Source organism: Paramormyrops kingsleyae, chromosome 16 (assembly GCF_048594095.1).
Source record: "Paramormyrops kingsleyae isolate MSU_618 chromosome 16, PKINGS_0.4, whole genome shotgun sequence".
NCBI classification, from domain to species: domain Eukaryota; kingdom Metazoa; phylum Chordata; class Actinopteri; order Osteoglossiformes; family Mormyridae; genus Paramormyrops; species Paramormyrops kingsleyae.
In genome coordinates, this window is record NC_132812.1 from 4,533,971 (window position 1) to 4,554,785 (window position 20,815).

The following is a 20,815-nucleotide window of genomic DNA, read 5'->3' on the forward strand; positions in this document are numbered from 1 at the left end:
GATTGGGACCATTCATCAAATGCTATGAGCAAATTTGAACATTATCAAACTCAGCAGTTTACAGCGACACTGCAGCAATAACATTGTCTGTGATGGATAGAAATAGCGCTACTAGCTTCTTCCAACTACCTTTGCAATTGAGGTTAATAACTTGATAAAACACTTGAATAGTGAAAGGAAGTGGTAGAAAATGACAAGATCATATTCAGACAATGTCGTCAATTGCCAATATCGTTGCCATATTGCCCAGCCCTAGATGCAAGGGATGAGAATCTGTACCAGCCAGCGAGAGTCACACCACATCTTTCCCCTATTTACTAACTGCATATTATCAAATTCTTGTTTTGGAAACGCATGTAATAGCAAAACTGCCTGTATATCAATTTTTGCATTTATTGAGCGTCTCCTGTCAGATTTTAACCGCTAATTATTAGGTGATGCATGAACATGTTGATGAAATCTGAACTGTGTGATTAGGTTGGGTATTATAATTCCATAGACATTTGCAACAAGTCACAAAATTCTGTGGGATTTCAATGAAGTATAGCAGCTATACAGTGGTGTATCCAGTTACGTATGTAAGGTATCCGTTTGATAAAGGGATAGTAGCTCCAGGACCTGCTCATCCATATGCCTTGTATACCTTGAATGCTTACCTTCATGCTTATAGAAACACCCCAGCCAGTAGGAACAGGTGAAAATATGTCACCAATCCCTATCAAGATTGTCCTCGGGGAGATTCCACCATTTTCGCTGGTGTCTTGTTGCATTAATACCAGGTCAACAGTACCCTCTGCTGGCAAATCTAAGTAACACAGTGCTGTGCTGGTACTGCACTCAGCAAAGGCCCAAACTGGCCCACATGATGCAGTCTGGCTGCTGTATAACACAAGCTTCAGTGACCCATACCTCTCCAGCTGTTTCTGGTGCCTCTCTTCCCGAGCCTGGGCCTTCATCTGCTGGACCTCGATGGTGTCTGGTTTCCTCCTCCGCATGTAGAGTTCATGGTTTCCCATGCACAGTGCCAGGATGCGTTTATTGATTCGCAACCGCGGCGCATAGAAAACAAAATCCTGGGAAACAAGATAACTGTGAACACTTTGCTGGCAATTCAGTGCATTCCACTAATGCAGTCTCAACACTAATCAGGAACTCCAGAGGCTTCAGGAAGAAAACTTACATACAAATCGATCCTTTTAGCATGTCCATCAAACTAGCACTAAAAGGTAACTACTAGGGGTAGGTGGGAGGGGGAATTGACTCTTACGAGCTGCGATTCTTCAAGATGAGTATCTTAATATCACCATTTAAAACCATTACTGAAATTATACTGTTCACATTTGGTACTGCAAATTTACCCAGTTGCACACAGCTGATTTTAAGGGACTCACATGAATGAGTCTGGCACAGTGCCATCATGAATCAGTAAGTGTGTGCAGAAACTTGTCCTGCACCAACTAACCACAAGTGCGTGAAATGTAAAATTTCATTGAATAATTATACACTTAAGTTTCTAAACAAATTGAACTATTTACACCTTTTTAAAACTCAGGTTTCATCTCACACTCTGTCTTACACTTTTCATTGCTGCACTCAATGCCAGTTGCCTTAGATATCTAATGGGCATCTTCAATGCATTGGCAACTCTGTCCGGTCACATTTTTTAACCAATAGTGATCGAGAGCCAATTTGCCTCTAATCTGTGGGGCTAAAATCGTTTTTTTATTTTTAAGTATAGTCTGAATTTCCTGGCAAAAGCACACTCCGATGATGTAGTCTAAATTGAATTAGCATGCTGGATGTGTCTCCAGAAAATATACAAGCTGGGTATAACAGAGTTCACAGACAGTCTTAACTACTCTCTCTGCTGTTGCCGTAATTCACTGGGAAGCCAAAATGTTCCCAAACTACTGATTTAAGTGGTGTGGGAGGGTCTTTGAGCTCTCTAGCACTAGCTGTAACCAACTCAAAACCACAATTAGCGTGCTTTCCTTGTTGAACATGTACTTGTGAATGTAGGTTTCACCCGTGTCAAGAAATGTATTTGTTACATTGTACGTTCCAAACTGAAAACGCTGTAACCGAAAGGCACACGAATTCATGTACACGTAGCCCTTGTTTTTACGTTAAATGTAGACCTGAAATGCTCTTCAGCAAAATCAGTTTAAAAATTGCGGTACATATCAGCAAACATATCAACATATTGATTTGGGTGGTCACTGTCCGATTCCCACCCCAGTATCGATCACAGAAAGCCGATTGGAAATGTTGGATGAAGCGCATTTGCAACTGGGCCACTTCAGTATTCAAAATGTATATAGAACCTAGTCCAGTGACAAGGAACAAGTTATTTGAATTGAGCCAAAAATAATTAAATAGTAGAAATCTTCTTAGATGTGAGAGATGAAGAATATGATACACTTCACCCACTGGATGCTACAGTGATTTTAAATGTACATTTGAGGGATACGACCAAAGGGCAGTGTAGAAACAAGATGGGAGAGCCTCATGATGATGTTGAAGCAGGATGGGATGCTGTTAGGGCATTTCTGTATGGATTAAAACCTGTGAAAATAAACTAGGCCAAAATTACCTAATGCATGCAGAAGTCTCAGGAGTAGAGCTGTGTGATATGATGACACACATTGGATGATGAAATAAACATCATCATTTCATATTTTATCATTTTCAGTTTTTATTGGACTTCATTACAGTGGAACCTGCTTGTAATGATCACAGTTATAGTGATCAACCGCTTATATGGATCAAAAAGTTTGGGACAGAATCATTCCTATACAAATACTGTTTAAATAATTTGTTTCTAGAAATCAAGTAGTGCACTTGCAGGGTTCATTTTGGGTCTTTTTATACATGACAATATATGGAAAAGATTAAAACATTGCTAATCTTTTTTTTTAATTTTTTTATTAACTTTACTTTGATAAGCTTACTTTGCCTTCTGCTTCTGGCAAGCTACCTGAGGCTAATGCTGCATGCACAGAAAACTTGACAGGAAAAAGAAAGTAATTTTCTTTCAGTTACAGAACCGCCCAAAAACTATCCACTGAGACGCAACAGTGAAACTACAATAAAGTATATTTATGTACAATATTGTACTGTATTGAAGCCCCGAGCAGATGGAGGAATCACAGCAGTGGCGAAAGAAAACGACGAGAGGTGGACTGACACGAAGTTGTTCTTTATGTTACTTCTTAAAGGGACCCCACAACATGCAACAATAACATGAAAGCCTCGAGTGACAGGGAAACACAGGAAAGTTACACTAAAGACCGTTAGCCACACATGGCAGATAATTACACAATAGTTAAGACACGTGAGGATCAGGCAAGAACTGAGTACCACCACGGTTAAAAGCACACGTGACAACTTGATACACAGCACAAGTACCTACACTAAAAAATACAAACAGGGGCTAAATACACAAAATATACACAGGGCTATATACACGCGCTCGCGAGGCATGCCGGGACACGCTGATGCCACTGATGCTACAGTATTACAGCATATTTGAATTATACATAGTTCAGTAATTTACGGTAATTTGTACAGTACTGTAATTTGAAAAGCGTTTGAATTTGTATTTTGAAAGAGTCAAAAATTTTGTAAATAGCGACGCTGTCCAATCTATTACCTTAAACTCATGTAATAAATATACAAATGTCAATTACATGGTAATCATGGTAACCACTACAGATCCCCTATAAGGTTAGGGTGGCAAAATATATATTTTTGCTAAATTGTTTTGTGTTCCTTTGTGATAGTGTTGCTATTTGCTGCAATGTGACAGCATGGATAAACCTAAATATAGACAAGTCCTGTAAAGTGTATTTTAAGCATGGAACTATGGGGGACAACATACACCGTGTAACTAATATTGTGTTTTTATACATATTAATTAATAATTGCACTGTGTCCATTCAGCACCAGTGACTTTAAGCAAGACAGACTATTGAACATGAAGTGCACACACACAAACCCTGAAATATATTACAAACACTGAAAGATACTACAGCCAGAAAACTGCAGTGTTGGAGTTAAGGTTTACATTTTGTATGTTTTAATTTTATACATATTTTATACATGAATAAGAGGCAAGTTTGAAAGTGTTGTGTTTAGTAGCTTAACTTGAAAGAAAGGTGTGATATTATTCAGTACAGCAATGATACTGGAATTTGTTCACTGTGAAATGCAGTTTTTGCTGACAAGCAAAATAAAGATATTATTTTGGGAGAAAGAACATTGTTCTCTTTACGCACAAGACATGTACCAATATCGAACCGAAACTGTGGCCCAAAAACCCGAGGTACGGACCGTACCGTGGGATACCTGTACCATTGCACCCCTAGTAAACGGCCAGTCATACTTAAAAAAAAAAAAAAAAAAACGTTGTATACCGCAAGACTGATATAACTTTGAAAAATACCGCGTTATAAATTTGTCGTCATACCGCCCAGCTCTAGTCTGATGGAACCTGAAGCACAACACACAATTCACAACATTGTAACGTGTGAAAAGGAACAATCCTGAAGCCAGAATTAGGACCCTGGCAGCAGGAACACCAGACCCACCTGATCCATTTTGACATCTGCGAATGGATTATATAACACTGCCTAAATGTAGAAGGTTCCAGGATGTACTTCTTATAGTGGACAAAGTCTCTAGATGGGTGGAAGCATTCCCAACAAGACATGCCACGCCAATCCACACGGCTAAAATACTGAGATCATACTGTGATGGGGATTGCCAGAACACAGACTCTGACCAAGACACACTTCACATCAGAAGTCTGATGTGCTCGTTAGCATCCAAGCAACACAACAAAGAAACCGGACTGAGCCTCTATGAAGTGATCATGGGCAGGCCAATGTCATTCCTAGGAACAATTGATCTGCGCAAAGCCAATGTCCACATTTCATAATTCATATAGTTAATTAGTAGTTCCATAACGTTTGCATTTAATCTTTTCTTTCATGTATTATGTACTTTTTTGAACTTTAAAAAATTTATCAATCATAAATTATCAAAGGAGGAATTTTAGGATTTTGGTATGTTACTGTGTTATATTACTGGTTGTTCATTTACTTTGTAGCACAGAAATTCTAGCTTGGGTGACCTTCTGTAATAGTAATGGTAATTAGAAAAGCACCCTGCCCTCTCGCCCCATTGAGACCAAAAGGCACAACGCTATCCAATGCAAAACAACTAATAAAGAAAGACTGAGCGGTCAGGCTGCTACAAGGTAGAATGATCAAGGAACCAAGTCTTCCATCACCATCTTCAGGATCCTGTCCTTTTATCTTGTTGCTCCTGCTTGGCTGTGATCAAACATGGTCTATTGTCTTAGGACCTGTTCACACCTGGTATTAACATGCCTCCTGTGTGATCCAATTACAAGTGGACAATGTCAATTAGAGGTGCAAACGCACCCAATATGCACTGAGGACGCATTGAAATTCAATCGCTCAGTCCACATTCGGAGCTGGTCTGGGACACATATGGCCTCATTCTCATAACGTGAACGTGAATGTGTCCTGGGCCACATTGAAGGACCACCTACTCAACTGACATCCTTGTGTGGGTGGGCGGATGTACATATGCGGTCATTAAACGCGCAAGCGGTATTTAACACATGATGCCAGAACTTCTGCAGGATGGGCCACTGTGTACTAAACTGCATGGTGAATAGCAATGAATCTTTCTTTTCTACAACACTAAAAAAATACATTTGAATCTGCTGGGAAGCTGGTTTAATTTCAGACTGTCGCAACCCATTCACATGGAAACTACTTGTCAGAAGTGTGCATCATTAATATTCCATTAAAATTTGGGAAAAAATATTGTGAAAGTAGTGATTTATTAAGATGTTTTGGAATTTGTGCACATCATATTTATTGCACACTTTGATGAAGCTGCCTTATGTCAAAGCTGCTCCACTTTAATAATATTCGTGAACCCTGCCAGTAAAAATTACATGAACTTAAAGTAGTTCACAATGTGTGTTCCATAGCCTATAAAATGGATATGGTAATAGAAACGTATAAGAATGTGATTGTTTATATAGTATAATATTGGATTGTCTGGGGGCTTGAAAACCAGGTCAGAAATTCAGTCCCACTCCAGAGAAACAATGAACCTCTTCGTTGAAAATTTCACAAATTTTGAGCTTCATTGTTATTCAAATTATTCAAATACTAATCATATGGCAACCAACATACTGCATTACATACTGAACCGTTTGCCCTTGAAAGAAAAGTATATTAGCGGTTAAATAATGTCCAATAATGACAAGTTTTAGTCTCTCCCTCCACCGAACTAACATTTATCCAATCACAGGTGAGTTTAGTAAAGGTGGCAACCAATGCAATTTTAGCTATGAAATACTTTGGCACCAAGTGCACCATCAGTGACCACTTTAAAAAAAGGAAAAGTGTTGGCTGTGATTGACATTAAATAAAACTGTCTTTTTAGTAAAACGGTACTTAACGACTTTGGAAGGTAAGTGAAATTTCAATTAAATATTCAACCTTTTGTTTACATGAGAAACGCAAGTATGAGCATTACATTGCGTTTATGTAATAATCTTGCATTAAAAAGCTTACACCAAGAGATACAACTCAGAAACAACAATAATCCAGACATTTTTACCTACATTTCAAACTATTGACATCAGTTTGGTCGAAAATGGATAGCAGTCATACCAAATCTCTTCCACCATCCAAATTCCTTCCTCCATGACGTATTGCTCAGCCATTAGGCCGCAATTGTGATAATGCAGTTTCAAGGTACCCTGTACGTTTCAAGTTATGTCATAAGTTTCAAGTTAACCCATACTGCTGCAGCAAGCATTCAGATCAATAAAATACATTCATGGATATTTTCATTAATCGTTTACAACCAACATTTTATTAGACTATGCATATTTAAATCAATATGTTCACCCTTACCATTGCAGCAAGAGTTGCAATGGTAAATACGTTTATGATTTTTTTTTAAAGTATGTTTTTATAATTTATTAAGGAGTCGTTTGCATTTAGCTTGAAAGTACAACAGATGTTTTATTAGATTAACTGCACCAGTAAGGGATAAAACATATCACTCAAGCTGAATGTACATTAACAATCTAATAAAACATTGGTTGTGCTATCAAGCTAAATATAAATGATTTCTTAACACTTAATTGAAATATGTTTACAGATGTTTGTGTTTTTATTACGTGAACACTTGCTGCAGCAGTAAGGGTTAACTTACAGGGTAACTTGAAACGGCATCATCACAATTGCGGCTTATTAGTTGCGTGATGCATCACAGGAATTCAAACGGCAGAAGAGGTTTGGCATGACAGGTGCCACTTCATGCTGGTGGAGTCACCATGTAAATAAACATTTACATCTCAGAAACTAAAGCAGCACAAACGACAATTTCAATGGCACAAACTGGCACAAATGCAGCACAAACAGCTGCAACAGGTTTGGTTGAAATCTGACAAATTGGAGGCCAACACGCAGGTTGCGCAGAGCTCCTAGGCCAGTTTGGGGCCAACCGAACGTAAACATGCATGAATAAATCAACACTCTACCACATTACCTGGGTGCGTTAGTCTGATTGAGAAAATCGATTTAGTACAATTTAAGTCGGACAAACATGTTTGCATGCATTTAAAAAGTGTGGTTTTAGTCGTACTAACACAATAATTCGATATTTTCTAACATCATGTAAATGTACTGACTGATTAACACTACCCTGTTAAACTTATCCAAGCCTAAGAGATGAGTTTATGTTCCAAAACCTTTTAAAAATAGTTATTAAATCTGTTCTAAAGAAACCAAAATCTTGAACCTAGTGGTTTAGGAAATTACAGACCTATCCCAAATCTTCATTTCATTTCAAAGATCCTGGAAAAGGTTGTTCATTAGCTGTCTTTGTCTTTCCCACAGAAAAACAATGCTAATGAAGTATATCAGTCTGGCTTCAGACTGAACCATAGCACACACACACACTAGACCTAACTGTAGAATTTGATACTCTGGACCATAATATTCTTTTGGACCAGCAAGAATCTGTGGTTGGTATTAAGGGGACAGCTCTCACTTGGTTTTGCTCTTATTTAACCGATCATTATCAATTTGTCTATGTGAACAATGACTCTTCCAAAGCCCACTAACGTGAAATACGGTGTTCCACAGGGATCAGTGCTGGGCCCGCTTCTATTCACTTTATAAAGCTACTACTTGGTAACATTAGAAATCATGGTGTTGGGCTCCATTGTTATGCAGTTAATCCAACTCATGCATCACAGCTTTCTGGGTTAGAAGGCACTGGATGGCAGAACATTTCCTTACTTTAAACCTAGAAAAAACAGAGGTATTGCTAGTTGGACCCAAGGCTGCTTGAAATAAGTTTGACAACCTCAAGCTTGGGGGTCTTCCTACTCAGTTTAAAACAGTGATCAAGGATCTAGGCATCTTGGTTGATTCAAGTCTAGGTTTCGATGCTTGCATAAGAAATATTACTAGAACTGCGTTATACCATCTACGGAACATAGCCAAGCTTCAGAAGATGCACTTTTTTCATGATGCAGAAAAACGAATACATGCCTTTATAACTTCCAGACTGGACTACTGTAATGCCCTCCTTTCTGGTTGCCCATCTGGATCCTTACATAACATTACATATTAGCCTTGTTCTGTTCACCTTTCACTGGCTTCAAGTCAAGTCTCAGATTGACTACAAAATATTGCTATTAACTTATAAAGCACTGAATGGCCTTGAACCAGAACACTTAAGAGATCTACTGGTCTCTTACAACCCACCTTGCTTACTTGGCTCTCAAGGAGCAGGATATCTATTAGTACCTAGGGTAGAAAGAATTACAGCAGGCTGCAGAGCATTCTTTTAGAGCTCCACAGCTGTGGAATAGTCTTCCAGCTAATGTGCAGGATTCAGGCTGACTCTCAAAAGTCCAGACTAAAAACACATCTGTTTAGTCAAGCTTATATGGACTCTAATTCTAGCTCTAGCTAACTGCTCACTCCCAGTTAGGAGTACAGTGTGAGGTGTACAGCTGGGTGGGGATTGGTGCCATTGGCTTTTGATAAACTGAACTGTCAGTGCTGTCACTGCAGCGTCACACTCCCTTGTGAAAGTAGAGTGCTGACATTCAGGGACTCCCCATGTCTGCATTCCCACTTGCCTCTCCCTCTTACTTATGCTGCCATACCTATATCTGGCAGAGATCACATATTGTACTCACCTAACTGTTTGCACTCTAGTCTCTTCTATTTTGACTAATTGCAGTTTTAACAAGATATTCTGCCTACTCTGCTGCTTGCGACGCCTCTACTACCTGTGACATCTTTCCGGCCTGTTTGCCCTTCTGCCTGTGCCGTCTATCCCGCATACCCTGCTGCCATCAAAAGCAGCACCAGCACCTGCCTGCCGTAACCTGCTTGTCCCTCCGCTTCGAGACTCAAATCTTAAAATTTGGACAGTGTGAATTGGGAGTTTGACATCTTGCTCATTTGACTTTCTCTGCCAGCCCCAGGAAGATGGGCTCCCCATTTGAGTCTCGTTTCTCCCAAGGTTTCATCCTTCTAGGGAGTTTTTCTTTGCCACTGTCACCCTTGGCTTGTTCACTGGGGGCTTTGGGAAGGGATAATGTGAAAATACTATACAAATAAAATTTAATTGAATTATTCATTTTGTACATACAAATATAACTTTCCAGCAGGACAAAATGGTAGAAATGAATGAATGAGCAGCTTTAAGTAGTCTATTTAAATCATGTAGTCATAATTTGTAGTCATATCTTCCTCAAAATGAATTTGAGCGAGTCATCCATGTGTTTATTACATCCTGGTTAGACTACTGCTGTAATGCCTTATATTATGGGTTAGATCAGTTGTCCCTTCAATGCCTGCAGATGGACCAAAATGCAGCAGCATGCTTACTGACTGGAAAGCGAAAGCGTGACCATATCACTCCTGTACTGTAAGTAGATTTTATTACTTGTTTTTAAAACTCTTCAGGGGAATACACCTGCTTACTTGACTGAGCTGTTGCACCAACATGCTCCAGTCAGAAATGTTTTTTTATTGCTTCCCCACACTGGCGAGAGTGGGACATGGAAGCATCAACATACACACTGAGGTCTTTCTCATAATCAGCTGCCTTTATTTCAGTGGAACCCATAAAATACCTCTACTTTATATTTCTGCTCCCTACATGGATTACCTTACATTTATCCTTTAAATTTCATCTGCCAGGTATCAGCCCAGTTGCTAATTAAATCAAGATCCCATTGTAGCCTCTGTGCTGCTTGTTCAGTATCTGCTACACCACCCACCTTGGTGTCATCTGCAAATTTAACCAGTTTACTGTATGTATTGGTGTCAGTATCATTAATGTAAATTAGGATCAATAGTGGTCCTAAAATTGAACCCTGTGGTACCGCACTATGAATGCAGGTTCACTGTAACATTGTGCCTCTAATAACTACTCACTGCTTCCTGTCTGTTAAGCAGTTTTTGATCCAAGCTGCTACAGTTCCTAAAATCCCTGCAGCTTTGAGCTTTAGCAAGAGCAGTTTGTGGGGGACAACATCAAAGGCCTTCTGGAAATCTAAGTAGATGACATCATAGGCCTTTTTGTGATCAATCTCTCTGGTAGCTTCCTCAAAGAACTCAAGTAGATTAGATAAGCAGGATCTACCTCTCCTAAATCCATGTTGGCTATCCCTCAGAATGTTAGAGCTGCTGAGACCCTCGAATGTTTTAAGTCTTTGCTTAAGACTCATTTATTTCAGTTGGCTTTTAATCCCAGTTGTGAATGATAATTATAAATTATATAGTTTAGTTAAAGCAATTTATCTTTAATATGTTGCGGTGTATTTATTATATGTAAAGCACTTTGGGACAGTAAGTGGTTTTCTGTAAATGTGCTATATAAATGAACATGAACTTGAAAAAGTGAAGTCAATTAGCATAGGTAATCTCCACTTGGATTCTGCATTTGAATTTGTTACTTTGAATCGATCATTTTCCATTGTCTGTCCGTGTGATATATAGGGGCAGGGAGTATGCACGTAGCTGACTTACCGGAGCCTTCTTGTCGATGGGCTTGATAACAAACTTCTTATCGTTGAAAGAAATATTTCTAATCTCACTCCAGGGAAAGCCTATTTTTGGTGTTAATCTGCAACACAGAAATTCACATCCTCAATGTCTGACCAGTATACTGGCGAAGTCGTCAAAACTGGTTTCAAAAGGCAATATTTATGTCAAATGCAACATTCCATATACACACAATTTTTAATCTAAAAACTACAACTAAATATGAAATAGCATGAAAAGCTATGAAACAGGCAAAACTTTAATACTTGCAGGCTTTTCATTCTGGTAGAATTTGAATAACATCACAGTAGCTGCAACAATTAATCTTCACGAAAGATTACTGCCCTGTGTTCTCAATGATTATATATGAACAATGCCACTCATGGTTGCCCATTAAATCATTTTGAATTTGTTGATTAAAACTATTCAAACTAACCGATTTGCTTAATTATACTAACTTCCATATAGTGTGCACATTCTATTGTCTAAGGTCAATACATTTAGCATCATTATTTGGAAATACACCATAGATGTGACTATTAGGGACACTATTCCTCCAGGGATAGAATATAAGTATTTTATATTAATAACCTCAGCATTTCATTACTGAATTTATCATTTCATAACACACAAATTACATTACACTGCAACTGTTGAACCCATAGATAAAGTGATTTTTTTCTTATTTTGTGATGACCATACAATACTGGCATAACTTAGTGCACGTTCCTGATTGCAGCGGAAAAACAGGAGGAAAAGCAGCTTCATTAAAAAGGGCCAGCAGATGGCGACTGTCTTAAGGATTTCTGGTTTAGCCAGAGCATCTAGATGACACAATTTGCATTGTTTTCCCAAAACGCCACCTCCCACCACCCCACATGTATAGGAAATAAGAACAGACCAGTGGCTTATTCAGTTACCAGCAGAGCGCCACCACAGCAGAAAACTGCTGTATATGCATGCATTTCCCACTCATTTTAAACTCCCCTCCCTAAAAGAGGACTCAGAGGAAATTGGTTCATTCGTAAACATTAGAACAATGAAAGTCTGTTCACCAAATGCAACCGACTGAGAATTTATACCATCCCCCCTGCACAATACAGAGGTGGTATTCGCCGACTTGCCAGAGAGACAAATTTGACCTTTCCCTTCTTGATGTATAACAACTCAATATAGCCTCTCAAGAAGATTGTGCTAAAAGATGTACACGTGTGGCTTGCAAAATTACAGATACAGCTATGTTAATATGTATTCTGACACCGCATTTGGTAACAGAGGTCAAAGGAACACCGTTGTGGTTTACACAATGTAGCAATACAGCTTAAATCACACAAAGACCTACACACTGGGACTCACACTAATGCTAGACAGCAGAGTGCATCTGTCCTACAAGAGAATGTAATATTCAGTCGCATGCCATCATCTGTTAATGGTTATTAGTGTGTGTGTGTGGTTTTGGGGGGTGGGGGGTACTCACTTGTCGCTATGCTCGTAGATGTTAAGCCCCAGGGCATCAACACCCAACCACAGCTCTGTCCCTTTTTTGTTCTTGATCTCAAAGTAGTTCACGCCATACATCTCCAGATCCTGCGCTATCTTCAGGTACTCCATCATGGAGTCCTCTCTGAAAGAAGAGCAGCCTCAGTTAATATTCCAAATCCATATATCCATAAAGTTTTCACACTATACAAACATGCCATGTGTGTTACAAGTCCAGAAATTCTTACTAAATTTCATCAAGTGGTTTGATATTTAAAAATCCACTTTGGGAGCAGGAAATTGCAGGGATACTACTCTGTTCACAAGCTGAATAGCTGACCTGGGAGTATTCACCAACTGAGAATAAATGATTTTGTACTGGTTCCTTGAGCCTCCAGCAACTAGGACTCTAGGAAAGTTCTACAATCTTTAACGGATTAATGAGTTGGTCTGACAGAGTGGGGGCAAGTGAACATTGCCATTCTATATTTCACCCTGAAAGTATGCAAGGGTGTGTGTGGACACAAGAGACTGACTAGCCCTACTTTACAGCTCTCTCACACACACTCATACAAAAAGACTCCTACCTAAGCATGCCCCTGTGCTCCTCATGCCATGTCTGTATCCTCTCTTCCCACTGTTCCTTGGTGAGCTTATGCTGTTCCAGAACTCTGCAGAACAGAACCACACAGTAGGCCTGAAGCGGAATATGCACTATAGGGCACATAATGAGAAAATCATAACCATGCATCCCATTTGCTGTGCTGCTCACTACTGCTGTAAAAAAAGACAATTGTCAAAACAATAAATGCTATTTTTAATGAGTATACCGTAAAAGCCACCATCAGTCTGGGGATCATTTTATTCTTGACTGTGTTTGAGTGGCATCTCAGGGCGGCCGATTGCGATAAAGGAGGGCTAAAGGATTAGTGTGAAATTTCTTTTTTTTTTTTTTTTTTTTTTACATCAGGTCAAGACACTTTCCATCCAAATTAACTTACTTATGAATTAAGAGGATTTACGAAAACAAGAAACCGCACATCATGCGAGAAGAATATTGAAATTTCAAAAGCCCCAGGGCTCTCACCTCTGGGGTAGCAGCCGGTCATTGGAGAGGTAGCCAGGCTTGTGAACCTCCTTGTTAAAGTCACCATATTTGGCTTGGACAGAATACGAGGCCAACAGCACTGCCGTCTCAGGGGGACAGTAATTCTCATCATTCAGGATAGCCTCCTTCACCTAAGAGCGAGCAGAAATGCAAGAATGGTACATAATTTAAAGGATCTGGTCCTAAAATGTTGGGACAGAAGCTACTATCCAAGTCAGCCATCAAAAGGTCCCCAAACACCATCAACCTGCAGGAAGAAGAGCCGTTGTGTGATCTCCTGTATCAGCTCCTCTGACACATCCTCTGGGAAAAACTTGGCCCGGAATTTAAACTGGAGTGGGTTTTCCTTCTTCACATCCTGTTGGATTACCTGGAAAGCAAAGCAGGAGACTGTGACAATGATCACATCAATGGGTTAACATCCATGCCAGGCCAGTTCCAGAAACTCTGGCCACAGTAATGTTCTGCCCAGTACCCGTTCTCAGGTCTTATCCAGCCAATTAGACAGCGGAGGTGATCAACTCACAAGACCAGGAGCGAAGTGACTGACCAATTAAAACTCACCTTCTTGTTAAGCTTGAGCCATGTGCTGTACCCCTTGCTGTCGACATACTGCAGGCCAAAGAACCATACCTCACGCAGGCCCACTGTCTTCACAACCTACCCAGGAGAGAAGAGATCATCCAGAACTTAGGACTTAAGCAGAACCACAGCATGAAAGGGTCAGTTTTTACATTACTCAGTCAAGTGGTGGAACACGAACAACACAATTCCCACATCAGTAAGGGAATTAAAATTGTTTCTCCTCCCATAGAAGAGTTTCACTTAAGGAATGCTCCAGATTTTTTATTATAGCAGATCTTTGAAATTGTGTGGACAAGGCTGGCTATGTTGAATTTTGAGACTCAAAAGAATCAAAACCATACCCAAAAGTACAATTTCAGCTGCTGTGGTTTACAAGACTGAAGCCTGGATACACTCATCAGTTCATGGATTCCATCACAATCACCCTGAAGCAGCTTGGCACTGCTGCAGTGTGACTGTGACATCATTCATTGTTATTTCCTATTCATTTTGCGTGCATCTCACTCGCTCAGTCACATGACTGCAAAGTTAATGAAAATCTTTCAACTGTATTGACCTTTATTTCCTCACACACTCAAGTATGATATCTTGAAATGTCACAATTGAACAAGATATTTTTAAAATGCAAAACAGTACAAGAACTGGAGTTTTAGACTAATGAACCCCTGTTTATGCCACTCCAAATTCTGATATCTGCAGACAAATTGCAACAGACAAAAATATCAAGCAACTAGAGGGGCACCTAATGGAATCTGTCTTGGTTACCTGTTCTTACAAAAAGTTTTGCAAACAGTATGCAACAGCACAATGATCTCTTAAGAGGGCTATAGTCTAAGCCAATTCTGTCAGTTCAATAGGTGTCCAAAACCAATTTGTCATGATGATTTTGGTGTACAGTGTATTCTAAATTACATCACTGTGTGGGTCTGAATTAGCACGTTATTAGGGTATTCAGGGTACAACCAAGTCACCAGTAATGCCCCATAGAGATTGTAACAGCAGGGTTTCCATGAAACATTATTTCCAGATAAACAGCAACAAATGAAGCCTTACTGATTCACGAAGAAGTCTTGATTTCTTCCCTTAGAAAAACCACCCATCTGAGCAAACTCAAAGTAACAACTGGGAAACTTGAGCATTTACAGTGTAAACTGGGAGGGTGTTATGTGCTGGTAAGGAGGTCCCAGCAGAGCACAGGGTTCATTAAATGAGCCATTTATTGCAGGTGTTTGCAGCAAGGTCCTGGGAGCCCTTGTTTTCCAGCTATGAGCAGAAAACACCGAGGGCGCTTTTCCACCGCACAAAGTACGGTACTTTCGCTTTTCCATTGACTTCCGGTCGAGTACCAGTACCGAAATCTCGAGTACCAAAAGTGCCAAACCAGTTGGGGTACTTCTTTGGTACTTCGGTACTTTGGGGTGGGACTTGCAAACGTATTTGCTGTCGATTGGTTATGCAAATAGCCTGCCGCTGAAACACAAAATACAACCGCCATCTTTTGAAATACATAGCGAGAAACAAAATAAAAAGCAGTAGAAACAAAAATATAAAAAAGTAAAATGGAAGGATGGACAAACGAGGAAACACAGGCTTTAATCGCCATATGGTCGGATGAACAGATCCAGTGGGATTTGGATGGCACGACTCGAAATAAAATAGTTTTTGTCGTTCCGAGCAGTTCAGTTTCCCTATGTTTCCCCTGTCGCGCGCTGATTTGTACACGGTTTCGCTGTTGTTTTCATGTCTTTTTACGAGGTAAACAAGCCATATATATTAATTTTAAAACATCACATGCCTTTTGTATGTTTTTTGTTTTTACAGATAATAAATGACATTACTTAATTCGCTGGATAGAGGTATTTCTTGATGAAAACTGTATAGTATTGCTTATAAGACTATATTATGTGTGACGATCTACTGTATTCATATGTAATAATGTACCTGAGTGATTTTCAAACATTTCGCATACCTCTTTGCTTTAATATTAGGGGAAACATTATTTCTTGAAAGACAGGAGAAGTATAGGGAAACTTAATTGCCCGGAACACCGTAATACCAAGCCGCTTGGAAGAAATGGGGCACACGCGAAACACCGAACAATGCCGCTTGAAAATCAAAAAACATAATTAAATAATTTGTTTGCTTTCAAAAGACTGAATTAGCAGTGAGCTTAATTCTTACTGCTTTGATCGGCTTAGCCAAAGTAAGTGTACCTACATAAACGTAATTGATGGCAGCATGATTTGGATTTTACTGAATCTTATACTGTGATAGAAGCTGACATAACAATAAACCGCATTTTCCAGCCTCAACTATTAGTTTTAATTTTGGGCTGTCAGTCAGGGGCGGTCACTGATGATGTCATTTGGCGCCGGTACCATTTTTTACGCCAGTGGAAAACCGACATGAAAGAAGTACCAAACTTTCGGCACTTTATGGAAGTACCGAAAGTACGGTACCTGGTGCGGTGGAAAAACGCCCCAAGACTAGTGAACGGTTCTCTTTTTGACGGACTGTTTTAGCATGAAGTACTGCAGAGAACAACTACATTTAATGGCAAAAAAGCAGCAATGAAAAACCTCTTTAAACGTCTCCATAGATGCAAGTCGAAAAGCAAGCACTCCCAGTGGAAGATCTGAGGTTGACACACACTGATATCTATAGCCACTACTGGTTAGCAAAAGTTGTCAAAAAGTACCTGCAATCAATGAGACACCAACCCAATTGTCATTGAAGGCTTGCACAACTGACCTGGTCAAAGAGCTGTTTGCCTGTTGTATTGGGCTGGATGGCAAACTCTAGCTCAGCATCCATCGTTGTTACCCGGACATTGATCTGCAGAGTGAGAAGCAGAAGTTTGATACCATTAGTATCTAGTGAGGGACACAGAACCACCAAAACATTTCTTACATCACTCAGTGAGCAAGCAAATTAAACCCAGGGGACCACTAGGTTTATATCCATAAAATCATGCCTAAGTGCTTATCCAAAACAGGGACACACAGATCCCAGGCAGCAGAACACCATGAATCGGGTAGTGAACAAGTCCATTACAAGTGAGTGAGTGAGTGAGAGAAAGACAGACAGACAGACAGACACAGACAGACAGACAGACAGAGACACTAAATGGAAATTTTGGCAAAACAAACTGACCTAACTGCATGTTTTTGGACTCACTAAGGCTACGTTCACACTGCAGGCCTCAGTGTTCAATTCTGATTTTCTACTCCAATCGGATTTTTTGTTTGCCTGTTCACATTACTCTTTTTAATGTAGGCAATATCAGATTTCAATGTGAATGGTTCACAATACTGAACTGGCCCGTGTGTGCATAAAACAACAAAGACGCAATGACATGCATGCGCAAAAACGTCACTTTATTGATTCGAAAACTGCCCGGTTACGATATGAGCCTTCCAGTTTTGCCTGAACAGATTTATCTCCCCAAATACTTATTAAATTCAGCAGCTCACTGTCCCTCCACTGGCCAACTTCTGTGCTCTCCTCCATGTTTGGCACTCTGATGGAGACATTGCAAAAAATCAGACCTGTACCCGATTTATGACCACATACTGAAGTGGCCCAAATCGGAATTGAAAAAAAATCAGATTCCATGTGACTTGTGCTGTTCACATTGTCATGAAAAAATGTGATGAGTCACATGAGTAAAAAAAATTGGATTTGGGCCACATTTGTCCTGCAGTGTGAACGTAGCCTAAAGTCTAGGTCCAGTGACTGAATTTACAATCATTTGTTATAACGATGGTCTGTCAGTAACTTAAATATCCTGGTCTGCCACATGGACACAGAAAACGTACCAGACGTTAATGTGCAATTTGATGGCATCATGACCAGTTGAAACCGTATCCGCGATAAGAGTAACCACTTGAATGACACAGACTCACTCTTGCTCACAAAACACACACTATTTTCACACTGAAACTCAGCTGATTTTAATACATTCTGTATCTAAATTTCTCTGCTAGCTTGTACTCATAACAGGGCAATCTTGTTCACATCTCGAGCACATTGTTTATATGCGACGTGCACTCAAAACACCACAAACATGCATGCATGGTCATGTCTTTCTTTTGTAACGTCTGATATTTGGACTTCAAATGGTCTTTACACAATTCTACTGTTCAAGATAAATATTTATTATATATAAAAATATTTCTTTTAGTATTGTCCACAAGACCACAGTAAATGATAGGGGTGTAAATCACAGCTTTCCTCGCGATACGATACAATATCGATTCCTTAAGCCAACGGTTCGATTTTTTTTGATACCTCAGAAATTCCCACGATACGATTCGATTCGATTCATTTCGATACTGGGGATAGTAGTCGAAATGATGACATTTCACACAATCCTTACATTTCAATTAATTAAAAAAGGCAAAGGATAAGAATTTTATATTTTATTGGGAACTGTAAACAGAATCTAGTGCAGTCAAGTACGTCCCATAAATCAAGCAAAATAAAGTGCAATAAGGCAAAAATAAAAACTTTGGATGGATGTAGATTAACATGGTGAATAATTTAAATTTTGAATCAAGTCTTCCCCAGACAAATACAAAAGTGTAACCAAAAGTATGTCCATAACCATCATGACCTGCTCCTATGACCCTCTCGTGTGCTACGCCACTCATTAACTTCGCCTGCTGTCCCAATTGTTCCCAGCTGTTTCTTATTGTTTCGTCTAGGCCTGTGTATTTAAGTCCACGTCAGTCTGTCGCCCAGATCAGTCATTGAAGTGGTGTGCTTGCAATAACCCCGCCCCCCCTCCCCCCCGTTTGTTGGATTTCCGTCTGCCTGATCCTGATTCCTTGTTCCCTGCTCGCTCGCCCTATGCTGGGATACAACAAGAACAAGTAAAATAAAGTGCAATGAAGTTAAATAAAAAAACATTGCATGGACAGACATGTAGAATGAGGAAGATCCACATGACTGACTTATGCAGTGAAACAAGTATGTCAGTATTCTGTTTTGAGTTTTTTTTTTGTTTTTTTTGTTTTTTTTTTTTTTAAATAAAATTAAATGGTCAACGTGTTCAGGAGATTGTGTGCTCTGAGCATAGCGTCCTATGTCACCTGCCGTACTAAACACACGCTCTGAAGGTATGCTAGCCTGCGAGCTACTTATAAATGACCAAGTCAAAATGATTTACCTACTACAAAAATGCAAAACATATATTTATGTATAAAATATTGAATATTCTTTAATATTAATTATTATTATTAATTTCCCTTTGGGATGAATAAAGTATTTTTTAATTGAACTGGGATTTTCCTTCAACTTTCTCTTTCTCAGCTCGCTTTTCGGAGGGAAGTTAATGTTGTAGTTTTTATGAACAGTCCGAAAATGCCGCTCCACATTTCCCTTCTTCGGAATAGCACCGGTAGACTGACAGATGAGGCAAACGCACTTCGAATATGACATGGTGGGGGGAAAAATTCTCCCCCATTCATTTTTATACCTTTTCTTAAATTTAGTAGAAATAAATTGGAGGCTAACTAGGGGACCCGGTAGCTTGCAGCAGCTGGCGTGGTTGAATGCATCATCCATCCTCTATTTTTTATGCCATACGATCTACACACACTACCTTTGCAATCGACCAGTAGGTCGCGAAAGACGTTTTGGGCGTAGACCATGTATACGTCGGAGTGGATCATGAAGACAATACTGGAACAGGCGAGAAAATAAAGACACATGTATCGATATTTATGCGGTAAAATCGATGCATCGGATCGTTTGCTGTAGAATCGATATATCGATACAAATCGATGTATTGTTACACCCCTAGTAAATGACAAAACACACACACACACACACACACCTTTTTTGTTTACAGAATCTAATTTCAACTTTACAGGTTCTAACATATTGCATAACACACTTCAAGATAACATCTCATTCTTTGTGACATTTATAATGCATATTGCGCTTGTCATGTTAGGCAATTATAATGGCATGCATAATTTAACACAGATTTTTACAACTTAATAAATTTACACAGATTGTCACCTTTTACTTGTTAGACATACAATTTAGGCAAAACAAGGAACCTCTTCATTGAATAAGTACAGCGTTTGCAATCACTTCAAGGTTCCAGTCACTAACAACCGAGCGCTTCTTTTTTTGCAGATACCATTTGTATTAACAAATTCAATTAGATGTTCATGTTCAAAACTTTTGATACTTTAGTATAAAAGAGCACCATTGTTATTAATGCCTCACTTTTTATATGTATAGTATTTACATACTTAATATTATGATAATGCTATAAGTAACGTTTCATGTAATTGCAGGCTAAGTGGGGTTAACATCACCACATTGCAATTTGGTTGGTTTGTTTAAAAAAAAAAAAAAACAATCAAAAGAAAAATCATGATCTATATTGTGGCTTGGGATTCCAACCAGAAATATCGTGATAACATTTTGGCTATATTGCCCACCCCTAACCAGATGTTCACAGTACCCAGTAACATGTATTTATTTATATCAGTTGTTA

The 20,815-nt window shown here is 39.3% G+C and overlaps 1 protein-coding gene across 2 annotated transcripts in view; it reads right to left on the bottom strand.

The window, feature by feature from the left end:
• Window positions 1–20,815, bottom strand: part of LOC111852078 (radixin) — a 49,297-nt gene that overhangs the window by 8,026 nt on the left and 20,456 nt on the right. For both annotated transcript variants that reach the window (XM_072700922.1, XM_072700923.1), the window contains exons 3-10: window positions 17,053–17,136; window positions 14,281–14,376; window positions 13,964–14,086; window positions 13,696–13,847; window positions 13,196–13,279; window positions 12,607–12,753; window positions 11,115–11,211; window positions 910–1,073 (exon numbers count right to left, since the gene is read on the bottom strand). In XM_072700922.1, coding sequence (XP_072557023.1) covers window positions 910–1,073; window positions 11,115–11,211; window positions 12,607–12,753; window positions 13,196–13,279; window positions 13,696–13,847; window positions 13,964–14,086; window positions 14,281–14,376; window positions 17,053–17,136 — 947 coding nt within the window. The remainder of the gene's footprint in view (window positions 1–909; window positions 1,074–11,114; window positions 11,212–12,606; window positions 12,754–13,195; window positions 13,280–13,695; window positions 13,848–13,963; window positions 14,087–14,280; window positions 14,377–17,052; window positions 17,137–20,815) is intronic.